This window comes from Octodon degus, unplaced genomic scaffold (genome assembly GCF_000260255.1).
Source record: "Octodon degus isolate 3935 unplaced genomic scaffold, OctDeg1.0 scaffold00112, whole genome shotgun sequence".
Classification (NCBI taxonomy): domain Eukaryota; kingdom Metazoa; phylum Chordata; class Mammalia; order Rodentia; family Octodontidae; genus Octodon; species Octodon degus.
In genome coordinates this window covers 6,350,560-6,369,719 of record NW_004524688.1, presented here as the reverse complement: position 1 = coordinate 6,369,719, position 19,160 = coordinate 6,350,560, and the positions used below count along the sequence as shown (strand labels likewise).

Here is a 19,160-nt window from a genome sequence, read left to right as displayed (position 1 = left end):
AAAGAAAGCCTGCCTATGCTTCCCTGAGAATTCCACTGAGTGCAGTTTGGAGAAGCCACGACTTTGATCATACCTGACTCTTCCACCAGGCAGTGCCTGTTTCTCTAGGTTTGCGCATTTCACAGCACGTGGGAACTTTTCTCATCACCTGAACACCTAGGTGCTCCTGCCAAGGGTCTCCCAAAGGCTGCAGATCCCCATTCTTCAGTTATCTCCTTACACAGGTTGAATGGAGGCAGGTACGAGGAAGGAGGAAGCAGTAGGGCAGGCTGCGGGGAGGGCGTGCCCCTGTGTGTGGGGTGCAGGTGCCCTGTGCTGACTTGTGGTCATCATCCTCCCAGAGGACTTGCACTTAGGGGTGCATGAGGCAATGCTCACCCAGGAAAGTCAGGGCCTAGCCCTGAACCACCTAAAAGCCAGCTCAGCCACCTCAAGGTCAGGTGCCACACTCTTCAGCTGTCATCAAGGATGGGTACCACTGAGCTCTGATCACATCAATATTATGTTGAGTTTAATTCCCAGTATTGGAAGAGAGAGAGACGTCAGGCAGAAGCACACAGAACCAGGTGACAAGTCCAGCATGATCGGATAGTAGAAACAAGGTCCTGGCAGAGTCCCTTCCTTGCCTCATCTTACACAGGCTCTGGGAGGAGGGTTGTGGAAAGAGGTTGTGAATACCCTTGGTGAGGGGCACAGCTATGGGGAGTAAAGTGGGGCTGCCCAGCAGGAAGCACAGTGCTGGGAGAAGGCAAGCAGTAGGGCGGTTCCTCCGTCCACACCTGCGCTGTACTCGGTGTGCCACTCAGAATGCACTGAATGTTTAAAAGATTTTTTTTTTAAAAAGCAGGCTTGGCATGGTGGTGCACAGCATTTGAGTTAAAAATCTCTGCATCTGAGTGAAAAAAAAATAGAGGAGACTCCATCCCAGTGTCTGGTGTGCAGCCTGCAGCCTGCAGCCTGAGAGGGGCTGTCTTCACGCTGTACATTATCTCACACACATGTTGGGGTGATGAGGTTACATGCCTCCTCCTCACCACTGAGTCTGTCCTCTTTGTCTCCCAATATTCTTATGAGCTGGTTGCTAAGGCAGGAAGATCACCACAAGTTCAAGGCCAGCTTGAACTACATAGTGAGATTTTGTCTCAGTACCAAAAAAGAAAGGAAAAAAATTTTAAATGGGCTTGGGTGAAGGCCTTCAGATTGATCCCTAGTAATTACCCCCTCCCAAGAAACTAGGATAATGCACACCACAGGGGTGCACTGATCGTGCCATTGTGGATGATGAGATCTTTTAAAAGAGTATCAAAGGGGCTGGTGAGATGGCTCAGTGGTCTAAGGCGCCTACTTAGAACAAGCTTAGCAAATCACAGGGACCGTGGTTCAATCCCCCAGCACCACATGCCAGCCCGCCCCGCCCCCTGGTGGGCTAAGCTGGTCTCACACACACACACACACACACACACACACACACACACACACACACACAAATTAAAAAAAAATTTTAAAAGAAAAAAAAGAGTATCAAAACCGGGAGCTTAGGCCTGACACCACCCTACTGGCTGCCCTGGACTCGCACCCCAGACTCTGTGCCCACTCCTGCTGAGGCCAGACCCCACAAAGCCTCCTGCCACACTTGCCTCCACTGAGGCAGGTGGCCACTGCCACAGAGGAGCAGCCCTACTGCCTGCCTTCTCCCATCACTGTGCTTTCCTACAGGGCAGCCCCTTCACTCCCCGCAGCTCTGCCCCTCACCAAGGGCATTCACAATCCCTCTTTCCACAACCCTCCTCCCAGAGCCTGTGTAAGATGAGGCAAGGAAGGGAATCTGCCAGGACCTTGTTTCTACTATCCGATCATGCTGGACCTGTCACCTGGTTCTATGTGCTCTTGCCTAATGTCTGTCTGTCTGTCTGTCTGTCTGTCTGTCTGTCCATCTCCTGGCAGTACTGTGGACTGAACCCTGTATACAGCATCCCCCTTTTGGATTTTTTAAACAGGCGCTCACTACATAGTTCAAGCTGACCTTGAACTCACTCACTATAACCCAGGCTGGCCTAAACTCACAGTGATTTTCTTGCCTCAGCTTTCTTAGTGCTAGGATTGTAGACCTGTGCCACCAAACCTGGCTTTCTTACACTTCATTTTTTGAAAGGGTCTCACTATGTCTGTGAGCTTGCCTGGGCTAACTCTGACTTGAGACGTGCCTGCCTCAGTCTCCTAGAGCACTGGGTTTACAAGTGTGTGACACCACAACCAGCTCTTTTCAAGGGTGTCTGTATGGGAGTGGAGAGCTCTCCCCTCAATGCCTGGTAGGTATAAGACTGTCATGAAAGACCCTGGGTTTCCTCTGGGGTCACCCGGAGGCCCATGCTACCAGGACATAGGCCTCTGTCTGTGACGAGGAGTCCTCCGCCAGTGTATTTGTGGCTGCCATAGGCTCGCATGCCTCCACAAGTGTGGCAAGTGCACAGTTCCAGCTGCTCCTTTCCCCACCTCTGCCCCTGCTCTGCAGCAGCCCTAATCTCCCTGCCTTTCTCCTACACAAGGAGGCTTTCCACCACCCCACCTGCTTTCTGAGCAGAACCTGCTAAATAGGGTCACCCATCCCACTCTCAGCTCAGGCTACTCCGCCAGGAATCTGGTGGACAACCTCTGCCACTCCACTGCCACTAGGGTCCTCCACCTTGGTAAAACCAGGCGTCACACCAGTCAGTGGAGGCAGGAATATCACCTTGAGTTCAAGGCCAGTCTGACTTACAGAGTGAGGCCTTGTCTTAAGAAACCAAAACAAAATGATGCATCACGTCTCTGTCCTGACCTGCCACGGTTTAACTATAAAATGTCCCCCAAAGCTTTGTATATCTGGAAGGTAGCCTGATTATGAGCAGCTGACCTGCTGTCAGGAGTGAGGTCTGGAGGGAAGAGAGGTCCCTGGTGGTGAGACCCATGACCTGGAATATTGTATCTCCCTTCCTGGCTCCTCCCTTTTGCTGCTTCCTGACTGCCCTGGGATGGCAGCTCTGCTACAACCATCTGCCATAGAGCCAGCTGATCAGACAGAAACCTCTACAAAGTGAGAGCCAGACTAAATTCCTCTGACAAGATTCAGGTGCCATCCCAGTACTCAGAAGGCAGGGGCTGGAGGATCTCTGGCAGTTTGAGGCCAATCTGGGTGACAGGTGAGTTCAAAGTCAGCCAGACCCTGCTTCAACCCCTCCAAAAGGATGCAGATGCTGAGTATTTGTCCCAGTGCCAAGTATTATTTGTCCCAGTGACAAGGAGACTAAGATACTTGATCTCCCTGCAGAATTCCACACAATCATTCTCTTTTTAAAACTTTGTTATAAAATATACCCAAAATACACAGAAAATTGTGCTCTCGGGTCAAAATGGCAGGCTGCCCGGCTGTTGCAGCATCAAGCTGGTAGCTGGAAGGTATTCAAAAGTGGTGTTACAATGCTGCAGGATTCACTAAGCTGGGCTTAAGTTGAGATGATACACTATACGAAGAGGAAGATGTAAAAGAAGCCATAAGGAGGCTTCCAGAGAACCTTTATAATGACAGGATGTTTCACATTAAGAGAGCCCTGGACTATCAGATCTTGCCTAAAGAGTAGTGGACAAAAAAAAAAGAGCAGTGGACAAAATATGAGAAGGATAAATTCTACCCTGAGCCATATTTCAAAGAACCTATTTGGGAAAGAAAAAGAGAAGAATGGGCAAAGAAGTAATCACATAGCTGAAGTCTGTGGGTGCAACTATCTTCAAAATATTTTTATGAACTTGGTTAGCCTGAAATATCCTGTTCAAGAATTTAATCTGCAGACACCTTACCTTAAATAAATGTCTGTTGTAATCATAAAACAAATACACAGAAAACATATATTACACATAGATCTTTTTTTTTTTTTTCTCTCTAGTACCAGGGATTAAACTCAGGACTTTCCACTTGCCAGACAGGCGCTTATTCTACTGAGCTATCTCCCTGGCCCCAGATCATTTATTTTTTTTACCGGGGATCAAACTTGGGACTTTGGTCTTGCCAAGCAGTCACTTATGCTGCTGAGCTATCTCCCGAGCCCACATAGATAATTTAAAGGGCAATAAAAATAAGAAATTTAATCAAGGAGCTGGGGAGATGGCTCAGTAGAATAAGCACATGCCTGGCAAGCATAAGGGCCTGAGTTCAATCCCCGGTTCTGCTAAAAAAAAAACCAGAAAGAAAGAAAAAAATTTAATCAATAAAATGAACTCCTGTGTTCCAGCTGAGGGGTACCTCTGCCATGCTACCAGCACTGCTCCAACGCTTCCACAGCCCTCTGGCCTCCTAATGCCCTGCAGCTGAGCTGCCCACATCCCTCACCCAAGCTGCTCCTGAGACGCAGCTGGCTGGCCTGGGGGAAGCTGGAGTGACATGAGTGGCAGCATGTGATGCCTGTGTATGCCGTTCATACTCTGGATGTAGGCAGATATTGCAGGCTGGGACCACCTGCCACAGTCCACCCTGGGTGGGCCCTGGGTTTTGTCACTTGTTTTTTGAGCTCTGTGAGTTTGTGGTTCCAAATTTCAACTTCACCCAGTTTGATGCAGCTTAGGGGGTTCCATGGGGTCAGTGCCCAACACAGTGCTGGGCCCCGAAGCTCCCAGGTGAGCAGTGCCACCCTTCTGCCATCTCATGGACACAGTGGAGATGCGCCACTCACGCACCTGGGCCTTGTTTCTGCTGCGTCAGTGAGAATCTAAGTGCTCAGCCCCTGGCTCCTCAGACTCACAGGGCCGGAGCTTATACTCAGGCTAATGTGTTTTCAGTGAGAGCAGTGGTGGCCTTGAAAAGTTTCCCACACAAAAACATCTGTTAAAAATCAGCTTAGAAGAAAGAAGTTATCCAAGAGACCACAATGACATGCTTGGAGAGTAAAAAGATAAAAGCATCAGATTTACCTTTGTTTACAGACTGCTAGCCCCCAAGAGCTCAGATTCCAAAGATATCATTGGGAATAAAGAAAAATACAGATGTTATATATTTAAGAAATTAGTGGTTTAACAGGGTGTGGTGGTGCACGCCTGCAATCCCAGCACTTGAGAGGTTGAGGCAGGAGAATCACTAATCAAGATTAGCCTGGGCTACACAGTGAGAACCTGTCTCAGAAAAAGAAAAGAGAAGAGAGAGAGAGGAAGAGACGGAAATTAGTAGGGTCAACTGGTATGGTGGCACATGTCTACAAATCTCAGCACTTACGCTGCCGATAAAGGAGGATCACCACAAATTCAAGGTCAGCCTCGGCTATCTAGTGAAACCCTGTCTCAAAAACAACAGGTGGGACAAATGAGAAGCAGTGTGAGCCTAAAAATTTTAGTAAGATGTTAGATAAAAACCACTAAGATAAGAGGACTCCTAATAATGAGAATGTATCAAACTATCAAGGAAAAGCAGGCTTCCAGACTGGTAGCCCCGCTGGATGCTGTGTTACTGCCCTAGAGTTTCTTTGTTTCCTTTTCACTTCTCTTGCTCCTTCCTTTTCCCCCTCTTTCTTTGTCCTGGTGAACCTAGACGTTTACACTTAGCTACATCCTCAGCACTTTTAAATTTTTTTTACCTTGAGACAAAGTCTCATTCACTAAGTTGCCCAGGCAGGAGGACTTGGACGCTGGCTCCTCCTGCCTCAGAGCTGTAGGCAAATGCCACCATACCCAGCATAGTATGGGCATTTATTAGTCACATTTATCAGGGCACAAGGTGGATTTCTGACCAGAGGAGGCATCATATCTCTCCCATTCTTCCTGTAATTATCCAAAAGAAGAATAAAGAAGAGAAAAAAACAAGACTGCAGACTTCATCTTCATGGAGACCAAGAGCTAACATTTCAGACTGCTTGGCAGTTGCAGGCAGTGCGGAGGAGGAGGAGGGGGAGGAGGAGGAAGAGGAGGACGAGAACGAGGAGGAGGAGAAAGAGGAGGGCAGACAAGGGGTGGGGTGGGGCTCAGCTGCATCCCTGGGTGAGGCTGGGGTCTCTGACCTTAATAGCTACCAGAGGCTTTGGGCTTTCATGTTTGCCCACTGGAGTTGAACCCAGGGATTCCTGACCACTAAGGCACTTCCCTGGCCCCCTTCACTTTTAAGTTTTGAGACAGGGGCTCATAAGTTGCCCAGACTGGCCTGGAACTTGGATCTTCCTGCCTTGGCCCCTCAAGAAGCTGGGACAACAGGACACATGGCCCCACAGGCCCCAACTCTTTCCCTGAAAGGCTGTTGGTTTCCAGGAAAAGGCAGAGGAGAGGGCAGGGCGGGAGCCTCCGGGCCTCCAGGCCACGCATGTGCAGAAAGAGCAGCACTGGGGTGCAGAGACTCCATCCCTGCTGGCTGAAGACTGCTCTGGCCTCCTGTCCCACCTAAACTCTACACAGTGGATCAAGAAGAGGGAATGGAGAAACAAAATGCTGTAAGAAGAAATGAGAAAGAAATGAGCAAAGTGAATGAAAATGAACTTCACCAAAGCAGCTCCTCACTGAGGGCCAGCATGGGCTGTGCAGGAGGCAAAGAGGGCTCCCAGCTCAAGCCTGTGGGCTCAGCAGTCACAATCACTCGGAAGGGGTGTGCCTGGCTAGGCCCGCAGGCTGGGCTGAACACCATAACAATGTCCCTTGTGCCATCCGTGTCCCCACACAAGCCACAGTCATCCACTGGGCCTCCAGGAACCAGGATCAGAGAGAGGCAACAATGGCCTTCCGGGCTGTCCGCACTGCACGGGGGTGACAAAGCTCCAGGGCCTCAACAGGTTCCCTCCGGAAGAAGCACCTTGCCCATGATCAGCAAGGACTTCTCACTTATCCTGTCTCCCTGTCCTCAAAGTAAAGTAACTCTGGAAGCCCCACACCCTTTTTTCTTCTGACCTTCAAGCCTTTCTTTGTGTAACACAACATCTCTGCTTAGCTCACTGGAGTTTACTCTGTTTTATGGAATGATGTGTGGCCTTATTCTAGGGTTGAAAGTAAAACCAATTAAGATCTTTTTGTAATTTTGTTCTTAAACAGTCAGAAGATAAATATATTAATCCTAAGAAAACTAACAATAGAAAAAAACCCTAACAATAGAGTTTTTTTTTTTTTTTTCGGAACCGGGGATTGAACTCAGGCCTTTGCGCTTGCCAGGGAAGCGCTTATTCCACTGAGCCATCTCCCCAGCCCCAATGATAGAGTTTTGGTGGGAAGGGCTCAAACTGAGTCTAAAGACTACAGGAAAAACTAAACAGATTTCCGGGTGGGTGTGGTGTGCCTGTAATCCCAGCACTCAGGAAGCTGAGGCAGAAGGATTGCTGGGAGCCTGCTGCCCACTTGAACTATCGGAGATCCTTTCTCAAAAAACAAATCCAAAAGCAAAATAGGTAAGTGAGAACTAGGAAAATTCTGAGGAAGAAATGTACAGAGGAGATCCTAGGTCAGCCAACATGAAAGAAGTCCTGAAGCATAATAATTCACATACTACAGTGCTCATTTGGGTAGACCCAGTATTGAATTGGGCAGAATAAACAGTCTAAACCCACATAACATGAAAAGCAGCATGACAGTGACAACAAGCTTTCACACAAGTGGGACACTTGGGCTCTTCAGTCAGGTGCTGGGACATCTTAATAGCTACCTAGGGTAAAAAAAAGTTTAGTTTTTAGTTGGACAAGGTGATGCACACCTGTGATCCCAGCACTTGGGAGGCTGAGACAGAGTTGCCTTTAGTTCAGGGCCAGTTTGGCCTACATGGTGAGTTCAAGGCCAGCCTCATAGTGACACCTTATCAAAAAACAAGAGAAGCCAGTGTGGTAGTGTGCACATTTATAATTCTATTCAAGAGGCTGAGGCAGGAGGAGCACATATTTGAGACCAGCCTCATCCACTCGGCAATACCATGTCTCAAGTCTCAAGACTCAAAATAAATTGATTAAAAAATGGGCTAGTGCACCAAACGTGGTGGCACATACGTGCATTACATAATGAGACCCTGTCTCAAAAAACCAAACAAACAAAAAAAAAAGGGGGGGGGCAGCCAAATAGCTCAGCAAATTAAAGCATCTGCAAGCAGGTGCAGGGGCTGGGGGTTCCATTCCCCCAGCTGACCCCACCCCTGGGGCAAGCAGAGATGGCAATTGAGACTGGGCGTGGTGGCCTATGCCTGTAATCCCAGCTCTTGGGAGGCTGCAAACAGGAGGATCACTAGGAGTCCAATCTAGTAGTGAGACCCTGAACACCCTGTAGACCCTTCCCTAAAATACAAAGAAAAAAAAAATGAAAAAAAGGGAGCTGGTGTAGCTCCCTGTGAGAGTGAATGCCTAGTATGCTCCAGGCCTGAGGTTCAATCCCCAGTAAAAAACAAAACCAAAACTAGGGGGAATGAGCCCCTGGAAGTGATTAATAAACATAATAACCCAGTATGCAAAAGGGCATATAAAAACATGAAAAGATACACAGGCTAATAGAAATAATCATTACAATGACTCTTATCAGACTAGCAGAGAGCAAACCCAGCTGGAGAAGGTTTTGACAAGGCAGCTGTGGGAACACAACCTGGGCAGGTTCAGTGGGGGCCCATTTGATAACGGCTGCTAAATTTAGATTGTAATACTCTGGCTTTTGTTTTGTTTTGTTTTGGCAGTGCTGGGGATCAGACCTAGGGCTTAGCATGCTAGCCAAGTGGCTACAGCCCAGCTAGCAATATCTTTTAACAAAGTAGATCCTCCTTGGAAATCTTTTCCTTTGAGATAGGCTTGCTGTGTTGTTCAGGCTGGCCTTGAACTCAGCGACCCTCCCGTCTGAGGATTTCTGCACACATGTATTCCATGAGTGTGCTCCAGTTTGCATAGGAAGGACTGGGGAGAACCCGATGTGCGATAAGCGCTTGACTGGCAAATGCAGGGATCTGAATTCAATCCCCGGTTCCGAAAAAAAAAAAAAAAAGAGATGAAGGTGCACCACAAATGTGCCATGGAGGACACATTCTGGGGAGAACACAGGGTGGACTCCAGGCCCACATATGGAGTCTCTGGCTGCTATTGTGAAACAGTCTTTTCCTCCGTCCACCTTTGCTGCTGAACACCATCTCCTAAGGCTCCCCTGAATGAGTCCTTCAAATAGATTTTCCTGAAAACTTCAAGATGACCACCAGTGTAGAAGGAGCTATAACCTAGGGGTAGCCTGGCATGTGACTTGGGACAGAGTGGAGGCTTGGCCAGTGAAGCAGGACCATCCCTCATGGTGCCTTCTCTTAGAGAGAAAGCTGACTCTGTTGTAATATACACCCATGAGACACAGTGCTGGGCCTAGTTTCTGTCCTGTAGGCCATGTACTGTATGTGAAACACACAGGCTCACAGGCACCCATACGATCTGCATGTGGCTAAAACCACAGTTCTGGAAAGCAAGGGGGCAGAAAGGATGCTGGGATTAAATGCATCAGCCTCAAGTGCAGTGGCCGTGCATCTCTAAGCCATCACCTGCCATGGGCAGCTGCTGGGCAGGCCACTCTCTCCTACCTGGAGTGGACTCATCCTGGGAGGGGAAGCTGGAAGGGCTGGAGCTCAGGTCTAGCAATTTCCAGGTGTCCTGGAGGAAAAGGCTGGTCAGCGAAGATGATCCGAAGCTCTCATGACCACTTTTCTCTGGTGCTGCTTGCACCTTGGATGGCTTTGGAGCCCTATTTTCTTTTTGATGGCTTGATTTGCAGGTCACTGTGGGGATTCTGCGTTCTTTCTATAAGAAGTACAAAGGACAGAGTCATTCTCGAAAGGTACCCACTTACCCTTCCACCCTGTCCCCCAGTGACATGGCTCAGAGACAGACCAGGTTGCAAGGGACAAGAGTATGTCCAGGACAGTGGATTCTGGCCAAGGCTGCACATCCAAAGGTAAAGCGAGTCCTGGCAGAGTAGAAGGGCTGCTGTGGGGCATATGTGCTGTCCTGTGCCCTTCCACTGATCCATATACCCTTGCTATGCCTATGCTACCATTCTAAATGAGGCACTAGTGACACGTCAATAACAGTTATTCAGAGCAGCAGAACCTGTCCTGTTCCACTTCCCATACTTCTCACACTCAAGCGTGTATGCCCAGCACTGATAGGTGACCAGCTACAGCCAGGTGCACTGTGACACACAGGCCACACGCAAGCTCTACCTGCTTGTGTCCAACAGTGGGGCTTGCTGTGGAGCCTCTTGGAGCAGGGATTCTGCTGATAGGCTGTGATGGGCTGGACTGGCTCCTTCTCTCATGGCCAGGAACCCATTCTGTTTTCGGGAGCTTTAGGTCCTGTTGTGGGAATTCACAGGAGAGGGGTTCAGGACTCTTTTATGTCCTTGATGACATCCATTAGTGAGCTTTCCATGACAGCAGGAAGAAATACGTTCTTTTGTTTTTTGTTTATTAATTTTATTGAAAAACAAACAGCAATGAGACAGTTTCAAAACTGATTACTAGGAGAGTTTCAATGATTAATACATTGCATATTGCTGTCTTCATAGTGGTTATTCATAGAAGAAATACATTCTTGCGTCTCTGGGATTAGGGACTCTGGTGCCAGGTCCCAAGAAGGAAATGGGTCTGCCCCATCAGCACAGGTGCACTTAGCAGTGTTTTCCTGTTGATCCAAACATCTCCTAGAGCCTCTTGGGGAGAGCAGGAGGAGCGACCAAGCTGCAGGCCCAGGCCCCCCACACCCACCGGGAGCTGCAGGTCCCCTACTGACACACATGGTCTGGGGCTCCAGCCATAGTGCCCTGGGTAGGAGAGGAAGGTTCCTCTCACTTCCTTGGCTCCTCCTACACCCTTGGGTATCTGAGGATCCTTTACCTACATTTTTCCTACTTTTCTTTTTCTTACAAAGTTGCAGTTCATCTCTGCATACCCTGCCCACTTCATACATAGCACCATTTACTATTAGCAATAAACAGGAATCAATAGAGGGCCCTATGGAGTGTTTTCTCCAGTTTTAAGTTATTTCACTAGGTGTAATGAAAACAATAGTTTTGTAGTTTAGAAGAGATTAATACAGTTTAATAAGATGCTTAATATAGTAGAAAGACATAGAGGTCTAGATAATAGATGTGGTGTGATCAAAAGATATGATGAATGTTTACATTTTAAAAAACTTATTACAGGAAGAGACATTGCTGTGAAACCCCCTCAAAATACTGCCACCAGGGGCTGGGGAGATGGCTCAGTGGAATAAGCGCTTCCCTGGCAAGTGCAAGGGCCTGAGTTCAATCCCTGGTTCGGACAAAATAAATAAATAAATAAAATACTGCCACTGTTCTTGCCACTTCTGAGGCAATTTTGGAAGTCCTTCATGGCTGCCTTTATATCCTGACTTGGTTCAAAATGTTTACTTTTCACTATCATCTTGCCTTTGAGGAAGAGCTGCAAGTTGCCCAGCGGCAGATGTGGAGAATAGGCGGGAAGAGGGCATGCTGCGATGTTTTCAAAGCTTGCCTTTCTGTTGGATGGCACTTAGTAGCATTCATTGTATTTTTGATCATGCCTCATAAAGACAAAAGCAGACATGCAGGCTGCACACACAGCACACAGGGGTCTCCACACCTCTGCTGCAGCCTCTGAGGAGCTGCTTCTCCACCCTCACCCCTAGGTCTCGGCACTAACCCTGCTTCAGGCTGGGCTGCAGCTCAGCGGAAGCATCTACAAAAGTAGACTTCCAAAACTGCTTCAGGAAGTGGCAAGGTCAGGCATGGTGACACCTATCTGCAGTTCCAGCAAACAGCAGGCTGAGGCAGGAGTATTACCATGAGTTCCAGGCCACTCTGGGCTACACAGTAAGTTCAAGGCCAGCCTGAGGTGCTTAGTAAGACCCTGCTTCAAAAAACAAACAGAAGGGGCTGGGGAGATGGCTCAGTAGAATAAGCAGTTGCCTGGCAAGTGCAGGGTCCTGAGTTCAATCCCCAGTCCCACAGAAAAAGAAAAAAAAAAGAAAAGAAAAAACAAACAGAAAGTGGCAAGGATGATAGAATGTTTGTTTGAAACCAGGGCATCTTTTTCTGTAATAGGTTCAAATGTTTTAAACATTCACCTGTCTACTGATTTCCCCTATGCATATTTTGCCACAGTGGACAACAGGTACATTTATGATTTGGGGACATTGTAGGATTTTAGTAGTGATTATACACATGGCCTTGTCCACACTGGACAAACACTCTTCCACTGAGCTGCAGCCCAGCCTGAAGCAGGGTTAGTGCCGAGACCTAGGGGTGAGGGTGGAGAAGCAGCTCCTCAGAGGCTGCAGCAGAGGTGTGGAGACCCCTGTGTGCTGTGTGTGCAGCCTGCATGTCTGCCATTTCTGAGCCTCCTGGGATGGCCTCACGTGCTGTGGTGCCGCAGCCTCAAGGCACCGCTCTAGCCCTAGCTCTGCAGCCAGCATCTTCCTTCCCAGATGCCTCCTCTAAGGTCCCTCAGCAGCGGGTGAGACCTGTGGTGGGACAAGCCTGGGTCCTGGGCCACTTTCTTGGGCCATCCCTTCTCACTTTCCTCCCCTCTCCAACAACCAGCCTCCATGGGCCTTTGCTCTTCTTGCCAGGGTGTTTCCTGGGTGTCTCTGCTCTGTCCAGCAGCTCAGATCCATCCTGTGCCAAACACTCTGGCTCCCCTGGGTCCCTGCTGTTTGTGTGGCTGCTGGTTGGGCCTTGTCTGGCTGCCCTTCTGCCCTTTCCCTCTCCAACTGGCCAGGCCCAGGCCTTGATGTCCTTTCCTCCTCCTCCTCCTCCCCTTCCTCTTCCTCCTTCTCCTCCTTCTTCCTCTTCCTCTTCCTCATCCTTTTTTTTTTTTTTTTTTTTCTGTGGGACTGGGGATTGAACTCTGGACCCTGTGCTTGCCTGGCAAGCGCTTATTCTACTGAGTCATTTCCCCAGGCCCAACTAGATGTCCTTTCTTCATGTTCTTGCTGTCTCTTCTTCTTTTTTTCTTTCTTTCTTTTTTTGGCTGGCTCAGCCTGCCCTGAGGGTGGGGATGGCCCAGCATGTGGTGCTGAGGATCAAACCATGGTCCCCTGGGCCAGCCTAAGCTTGCCTAAGCAGGTGCTTTAGACCACTGAGCTATCTTGTGGGCCCAATCTTGCTGTCTCTTCTCTCACATCGCATATCCTGCACATCAGGGAGTCCCAGCTAGTCCTGTTCAGTATTCCCATGTTGCTCCTGCCATGGCTAAGACCCTGCTGTCCCACCGGCTCAGAGAAAACCCAGCCTACAATATCAATCAACAGGATGCCAGTTCCACTGGCTTTTTTTTTTTTTTTTTTTTTATCCAGTTTATAAACTGAAAAGACATACACTGGAAAAATGTACTTGTACCATGTCCAACAGACACAGATCTACTGAGATGTCCTTAAGAGGTTCATCAGTTTATTTATTTATTCACCTGTTCTGGTGTACTGGGGACTCAGGCCCAGGGCTTCATACATGCCAGGCAAACTACATCCCTAGGTCTTTTTATCCTGAGACAGGCTCAAAAGTAAGAGAATCGACAAAGCGTTTGCTATGTTCACATGATAGAAAGAATGCAGAGAGCTGGGCATGGCAGTGCACACCTGAATCTCAGAAGTGCTCTGAGAGGCTGAAGCAGGAAGATTGCAAGTCTAAACTTAGCCTGGGTACAGAGACCCAGTCTCAAAACTTTTTTTTTTTTTAATTTTATTCATTTATGTGTGTGTGTGCCTGTGTGTATGTGTGCCCAGCTCAGCCCACCAGGGGGTCCCTGTGCTCTGCCAAGCTTGTTCTAAGTAGGTGCTTTAGACCACTGAGCCATCTCACCAGCCCTCAAAACTTTTTAAAAAGAGCTGGGGATGTAGCTGAGTGAAAAGGCCCTGGGTTTAGTCCTTTGTACTGAAAAACAAACGAACAAAAAGTAACCCTAGAGGATGGAGAGACAACTCAGTGGTCTAAGTGCCTGCCTGGCAAGCCCAAAGACCTGGGTTCAATCCCTGGTACCGCATGTTGCACTGGCCTTTCAAGGTGCTGGCCACCGAAATCTGGCATGGTGGTGTACCCCTGTAATCCCAGCACTGAGGAGGCTGAGACAGGAGGATCACTAGGAGTTTGAGCTGAGTAGTGAGACCCTGCACCCCCCTGCCAAAAAAAAAGTAATCCTAATTATTCAGGAGGCTAAAGTCAAGTACCATCTAGGCATTTTGGTCAGATCTTGTCTCAAAATAATTTTTTTTTTTTCTTTCCAGTACCAGGGATTGAATTTAGGACCCTGAGCTTGCCAAGCAAGTGCTTATTCTACTGAGTTATCTCCCCAGTCCTTCAAAATAAAATTTCATTTTTTTGTTTCTTTCTTTTTTTTTTTTTTTTTTTTTTGGCGGAACCGGGTATTGAACTCGGGCCCATGCGCTTGCCAGGGATAGCACTTATTCCACTGAGCCATCTCCCTGGCCCCAAAATAAAATTTTAAAAAATGGGCTGGAGATGTAGCTCAGTACTCCCTGGGTTTCAACAATAGTTTACAGACCAAATCTGGAGAATCATCATTTTTATTCTATTTTTGGTATAGCCCAAGAGTGAAAAAGAGCTTATTTATTTATGTTTTTGCTTTAAGGAGAGAGGGCTGAGACAGAGTTGGGGCTGGCCTTGAACTTAGTACACCACCATGCCCAGTTATTTTAAGCACATTTTTATTAAAGATGCCAATCTTTTTACATATTATGCTGGTAAAGATTTAAAAATAATCTCCCTTTAAGCACAAATGTAGTAAACTGTATGTATGATATAATTAATAACTTTTAAAAAGCAGAGAACACATTGGGATGGTACTGGTTACTATGCTAGATTCTAAAAACCAGAGGCATTTTATATTGGAAATACTGAGGGCCAGGCACGGTGGTGCATGCCTATAGTCCCAGCACTTAAGAGCTGAAGATTGCCACAGATTTGAGGCCAGCCTGGGCTATACAGAGAATTCAAGTCTGGCCTGGGCTATATTGTGAGAGCGTCTGAAAAAAAAGAGAAGCTATTATAGTTTGAAGTTTCTGTTATGAAAATGTAACACTGTCAGTAAAGAGCTATTTGAAATGTATGTCAGGTGGCAGCAGTTACCTGGGCTTCTAGGTGGGGCTGCAACTGTCCCAGAGGCTTCCAGGGCTCTGTGGGCTTATCACCTGGGTCCCGGGTCTCAGGGCCAGGAGGAAGGGAATGGCAAGGTGGTCTCCCTGGAAATGAGATCAGGAAACGGCTGTTCTCTGAGTGTACGTCGCTTCTAGATTTACCCTGTGTGGAACACAAACACTCAGGAGGAACAGTATGTTTGTTCCCAGAGAAGCTGGGAAGGGTCAGGTGTGACCTGGGAGGAACACAGCTTCCTGCAGCTACACAGATGCCCACATCTGTCAGAGTGGCAGAAATGAACAGTTGTTGGAGGACCAAAGGTCCAGCATCCCTGAACTGAGGAAAGCATGGAACTGTTAGGCTGTGTAGCGCACACCTATAATCACTTGTACCTGTGGGCTGAAGCAGGAGGATCACTTGAGCCCAGGAGTTCAGGCTCTGCCTGAGAAACAAAATGAGATCCTGGAAAAATAAAAAAAAATTACCAAAAAAATATTATTACTGTTAACACAGCCCAGGGTAGTGAATCAATTTGGTTAAACTATTGAGGATTCCAGTGAGTTTTGGGGAATGGTTGATCATTACTGCTATTCAGCAGATTGAAAACTGCAGAGAACCTTCTAGGGGTTCTCAAAGCTCCCTGGAGAGTGGCCGGCAGGCATAGTGCAGGCTGGGAGTGGCAGAAGAGCTTCATGGTCTGGTTCTACCCTTGGGCCCTCAAGTGTGTTTTTCTCCACATGGTGAAATATAAAATTTGGAACTCATTTATTTTCTTTAATTTCTAATATCTGAATTTAAATGTTACACAATCAGTAGGTGGATGTGTCAACACACTTGAACCCCCAGTTACCTGAGAGGTTGAGACAGGAAGATCATGAGTTTGAGCCCAACCTCCTAAGAGGGCAACATAGTGAGGCCCTGTCTCAAAATAAAAAATTGAGGTGGGGTACAGCTCAGTGTTGATACTTGCTTAGCATGCAGGAGGCCTGGGGTTCTCCCAGCACAGCAGACAGAAAAAAAAAGAGAAGGGAGGAGAGGGGAAAGGAGGGGAAAGGGGAGGGGAAGGGAAGGGAGGGAGAGGAGAAAATAAAGGAAAGAAGAAAACGAATATTAAACAAGCAAAATACACATTAAACCTAAGAAACCAGGAAAACTGATTAACTCAAGAAAAAGCATCAGAAAGATGAAATGGAAACTGCTGGCCACCCAGGAACCTGTCCAGTGACTCTCTTACTGTCACCTGAGGGGACCTGGAAAGTGGCCAAGAGGGAAGCCACACACCAGCAGTCTACTGTGGGCCCTATGCAATTCAGTATAGAGTAGGACAAGACAGGAAAAAACAGCGTTGGAGGACACAATGGCTGAGATTTCTTCATCATCTTCTTTTTTTTTAAAAAAAAAAAAAAAAACAAAGTCTCGCTATGTAGTATAGTCTGGCCTTGAACTATGTAGTGCAGGCTGGCATCTAACTCACAGGATCCTCCTGCCTCAGTTCCTGAGTACTGGGATTACAGGTGTGTGCCACCACACCCAGCTTCCATTTTTCAAAGTGGAAAAACAAACATTCCTTTTACTCCCTGCCCCCAGTGCTCTGAGACCAGACCTGCACAACTGGTAAGGGCCCTGCTATACAGACCCAGGACACAGGCAGGGAAGAAGGTAAGCAGGTGACCACAGAGGACAGACTGTCCACCAGGGCCAGGGATGGACCATGCCAAGAGCTCAGAACTTCTTTCAGAGCAGCAGTCAGAAAAGGCAGACTTCTGCCACCATAGCAGAAATGTAGCCCAGCCACTGTTCATTCATTCATGTTCTCTTTCTCTCCCTCCCTCCTTTTTTCCTTTTCATGTATTTGGTACAGGGTCTCACTATGTAGCTTGGACTTGTAGTGATCCTCCTGTCTTCAGCCTCCCCAGGACTGGGATTATAGGCATGTGGCACCATGTCTGGACTCAGTCACCAGCTCAGTGCACCTGGGGATGGGGCCAGCTTGGCATGTGGTGCCAGGGATCAAACCCCAGTCCCTGTGCTTGCCTAAGCAGGGACATAGTCCACTGAGCTACCTTGCTGGCTCTGAGCCACTGGTTTTGACACGACTCAAAACAAAATCATCTCAGGCCAGGAAGATGCAGAACAAGTTCTCTGCCTGCAGGCTTTTCTTGGTAGAATGATAGGCTTTGATGAAGCTGTGGCCTCCAAGTCACCCCAAGGAGGCAGGGGCTGCTTTCAGGACAAAAGTTCTCCTGGCAGTTTGCTGTCTCAGCCCTGAGAGAATGCTGTGGTGGTCACAGGCCACTGAGGTCAAAAAGCATACCTAGGGGCAGTTCCATTCAACTAGTTCATAAAAGCTAATTTCATGCTAACATTATTTCCACTCTAATACGAGGCTTACAATAGGATGTATCATTATAATTCACATTAAATGCACAGAGATATTTTAGCATTCACACACACATATCCAAAGGACAGAATTGGTGCAACTGGCTGACCATTTAACCACTGGGGAAAAAAAATGAGCTAGATCAATACATTTTGAAAAAAATATTTTAAAAAATATTTATTTATTTATTTATTTATTTTGTGTGTGTAGCCAGCTCAGCCCAACAGAGGGCGGGGCTGGCTGGCATGTGGTGCTGGGGGTTTGAACTGCGGTCCCTGTGCTTTGTTTAGCTTAGTTTGTTCTAAGTAGGTGCCTTAGACCACTGAGCCATCTCACCAGCCCCTTAAAAAATATTTTTTAAACCAAGTTATTTCTAGATGAACTAGTTCATCAGGGATAATATGACAATGAAACACAAATGGTCGAAAATTTAAAGAAATATGAAGTAGTGGACAGCACTGGATATTTTTACTTTTTTTTTTTTTAACAGGGTCTTGGGGCCAAGTGGAGATAGCTTGGTAGAATAAGCGCTTGCCTGGCAAGCACAAGGGCCTGAGTTTAAAAAACAAAAACAAAACAGGGTCTTGCTGTGTAGCCCAGGCTGGCCTCAAACTCACAGCAATCCTCCCACCTCAGCCTCCCAAGTGCTGGGATTGCAGGCCTGCACTGCCACACCTGTCCACCTTTGAAACTTCTAAGAAGCTAAGGAACCCAGCTATGGGCTGAGCCTCCAAGTCCTGACCCCTACTCAGCCCTCAGACTTCCTAAGGCCTCTCCCCGCTCAGCCTAGCCATGGCCAGCTGCTCTGGAAGGCAGCAACTCTTCCATTTGTCAGGTATCTGCGAATTTCCCCATCTGCCCCTTGTCTCTGATGGCCTTTCTTCAGCGATGCATAGGATTTGGTGGTATCTGCACCAAGGGCTGTTTCCAGGCACCTGGTCTCGTCCAGGTGGGGAAGAGATAGAGTGCAGGTGCTCACGGAAGTGTGAGCTGCTTTCGATCACCACACTCAGGGACCAATCTTAGTTCAATCAAACAGCTTACGTGAAAGTGACAAAAGCCTTACAAATGGTGTCAGGCACATTTTCCTCACTGTGTATTGTGACAAAATATCTGTGTCAGGTTTTATTGGTGGTGGCGGCAGAGAAGCAGATATGAGGGGACCCTTTATAAACTCTGAGAGGACCCTTTATGAACTCTGAAGACATAGAGAGGATCCACAGCAGGGAGATAGGCAGATCCTCGGACCTGAGACAGGGCGGATGAGACTTCAGGGACTTCTGCTAGGGACGGAGTTTGAGGGGCAGGGTCAGTGACACCCAAGGAGCTGATTGGAGGCTCCCTTGTGTGGGCGGGAAAGGTAAAAGGAAGTTGTATCCAGGCTGGAGTGGGGAAGGAGGAAGTGGCCCTTGGGAAGATAAGCTGTTGTTTGGGGGATTCAGCCATGTTGGATCAGGGCCACGATAAATTAGCGGTCTGTACTTGGGCTGGAATCTATCAATCTGAAAACAAACAAACAAAAAAACTTAAAGGAGGAAAAGAGGGCTGAGAAGATAGCTCAGTGGCATAAACATAAAGTCCTGAGTTCAGCCAATCTCCAGTACCAAAAAAAAAAAAAAGGAAAGGAATGGGTTCAAAACTAGCCCTCTGGGAGGCTGAGGCAGAAGGATAGTACTTGAGCCCTGCCTGGGCAAAA

At 47.7% G+C, this 19,160-nt stretch overlaps 1 protein-coding gene across 7 annotated transcripts in view; it reads right to left on the bottom strand.

Moving 5' to 3' along the window:
- Positions 1–19,160, bottom strand: part of Ccdc57 (coiled-coil domain containing 57) — a 114,519-nt gene that overhangs the window by 20,055 nt on the left and 75,304 nt on the right. For 5 of the 7 annotated variants that reach the window (XM_023699207.1, XM_023699211.1, XM_023699210.1 and 2 more), the window contains 3 exons: positions 15,076–15,188; positions 10,157–10,288; positions 9,518–9,734 (listed from right to left, as the gene is read on the bottom strand). In XM_023699207.1, coding sequence (XP_023554975.1) covers positions 9,518–9,734; positions 10,157–10,288; positions 15,076–15,188 — 462 coding nt within the window. Of the gene's footprint in view, positions 1–9,517; positions 9,735–10,156; positions 10,289–15,075; positions 15,189–18,888; positions 18,967–19,160 lie in introns of those variants that run through there. The other 2 variants (XM_023699212.1, XM_023699213.1) reach the window with 2 other exon arrangements.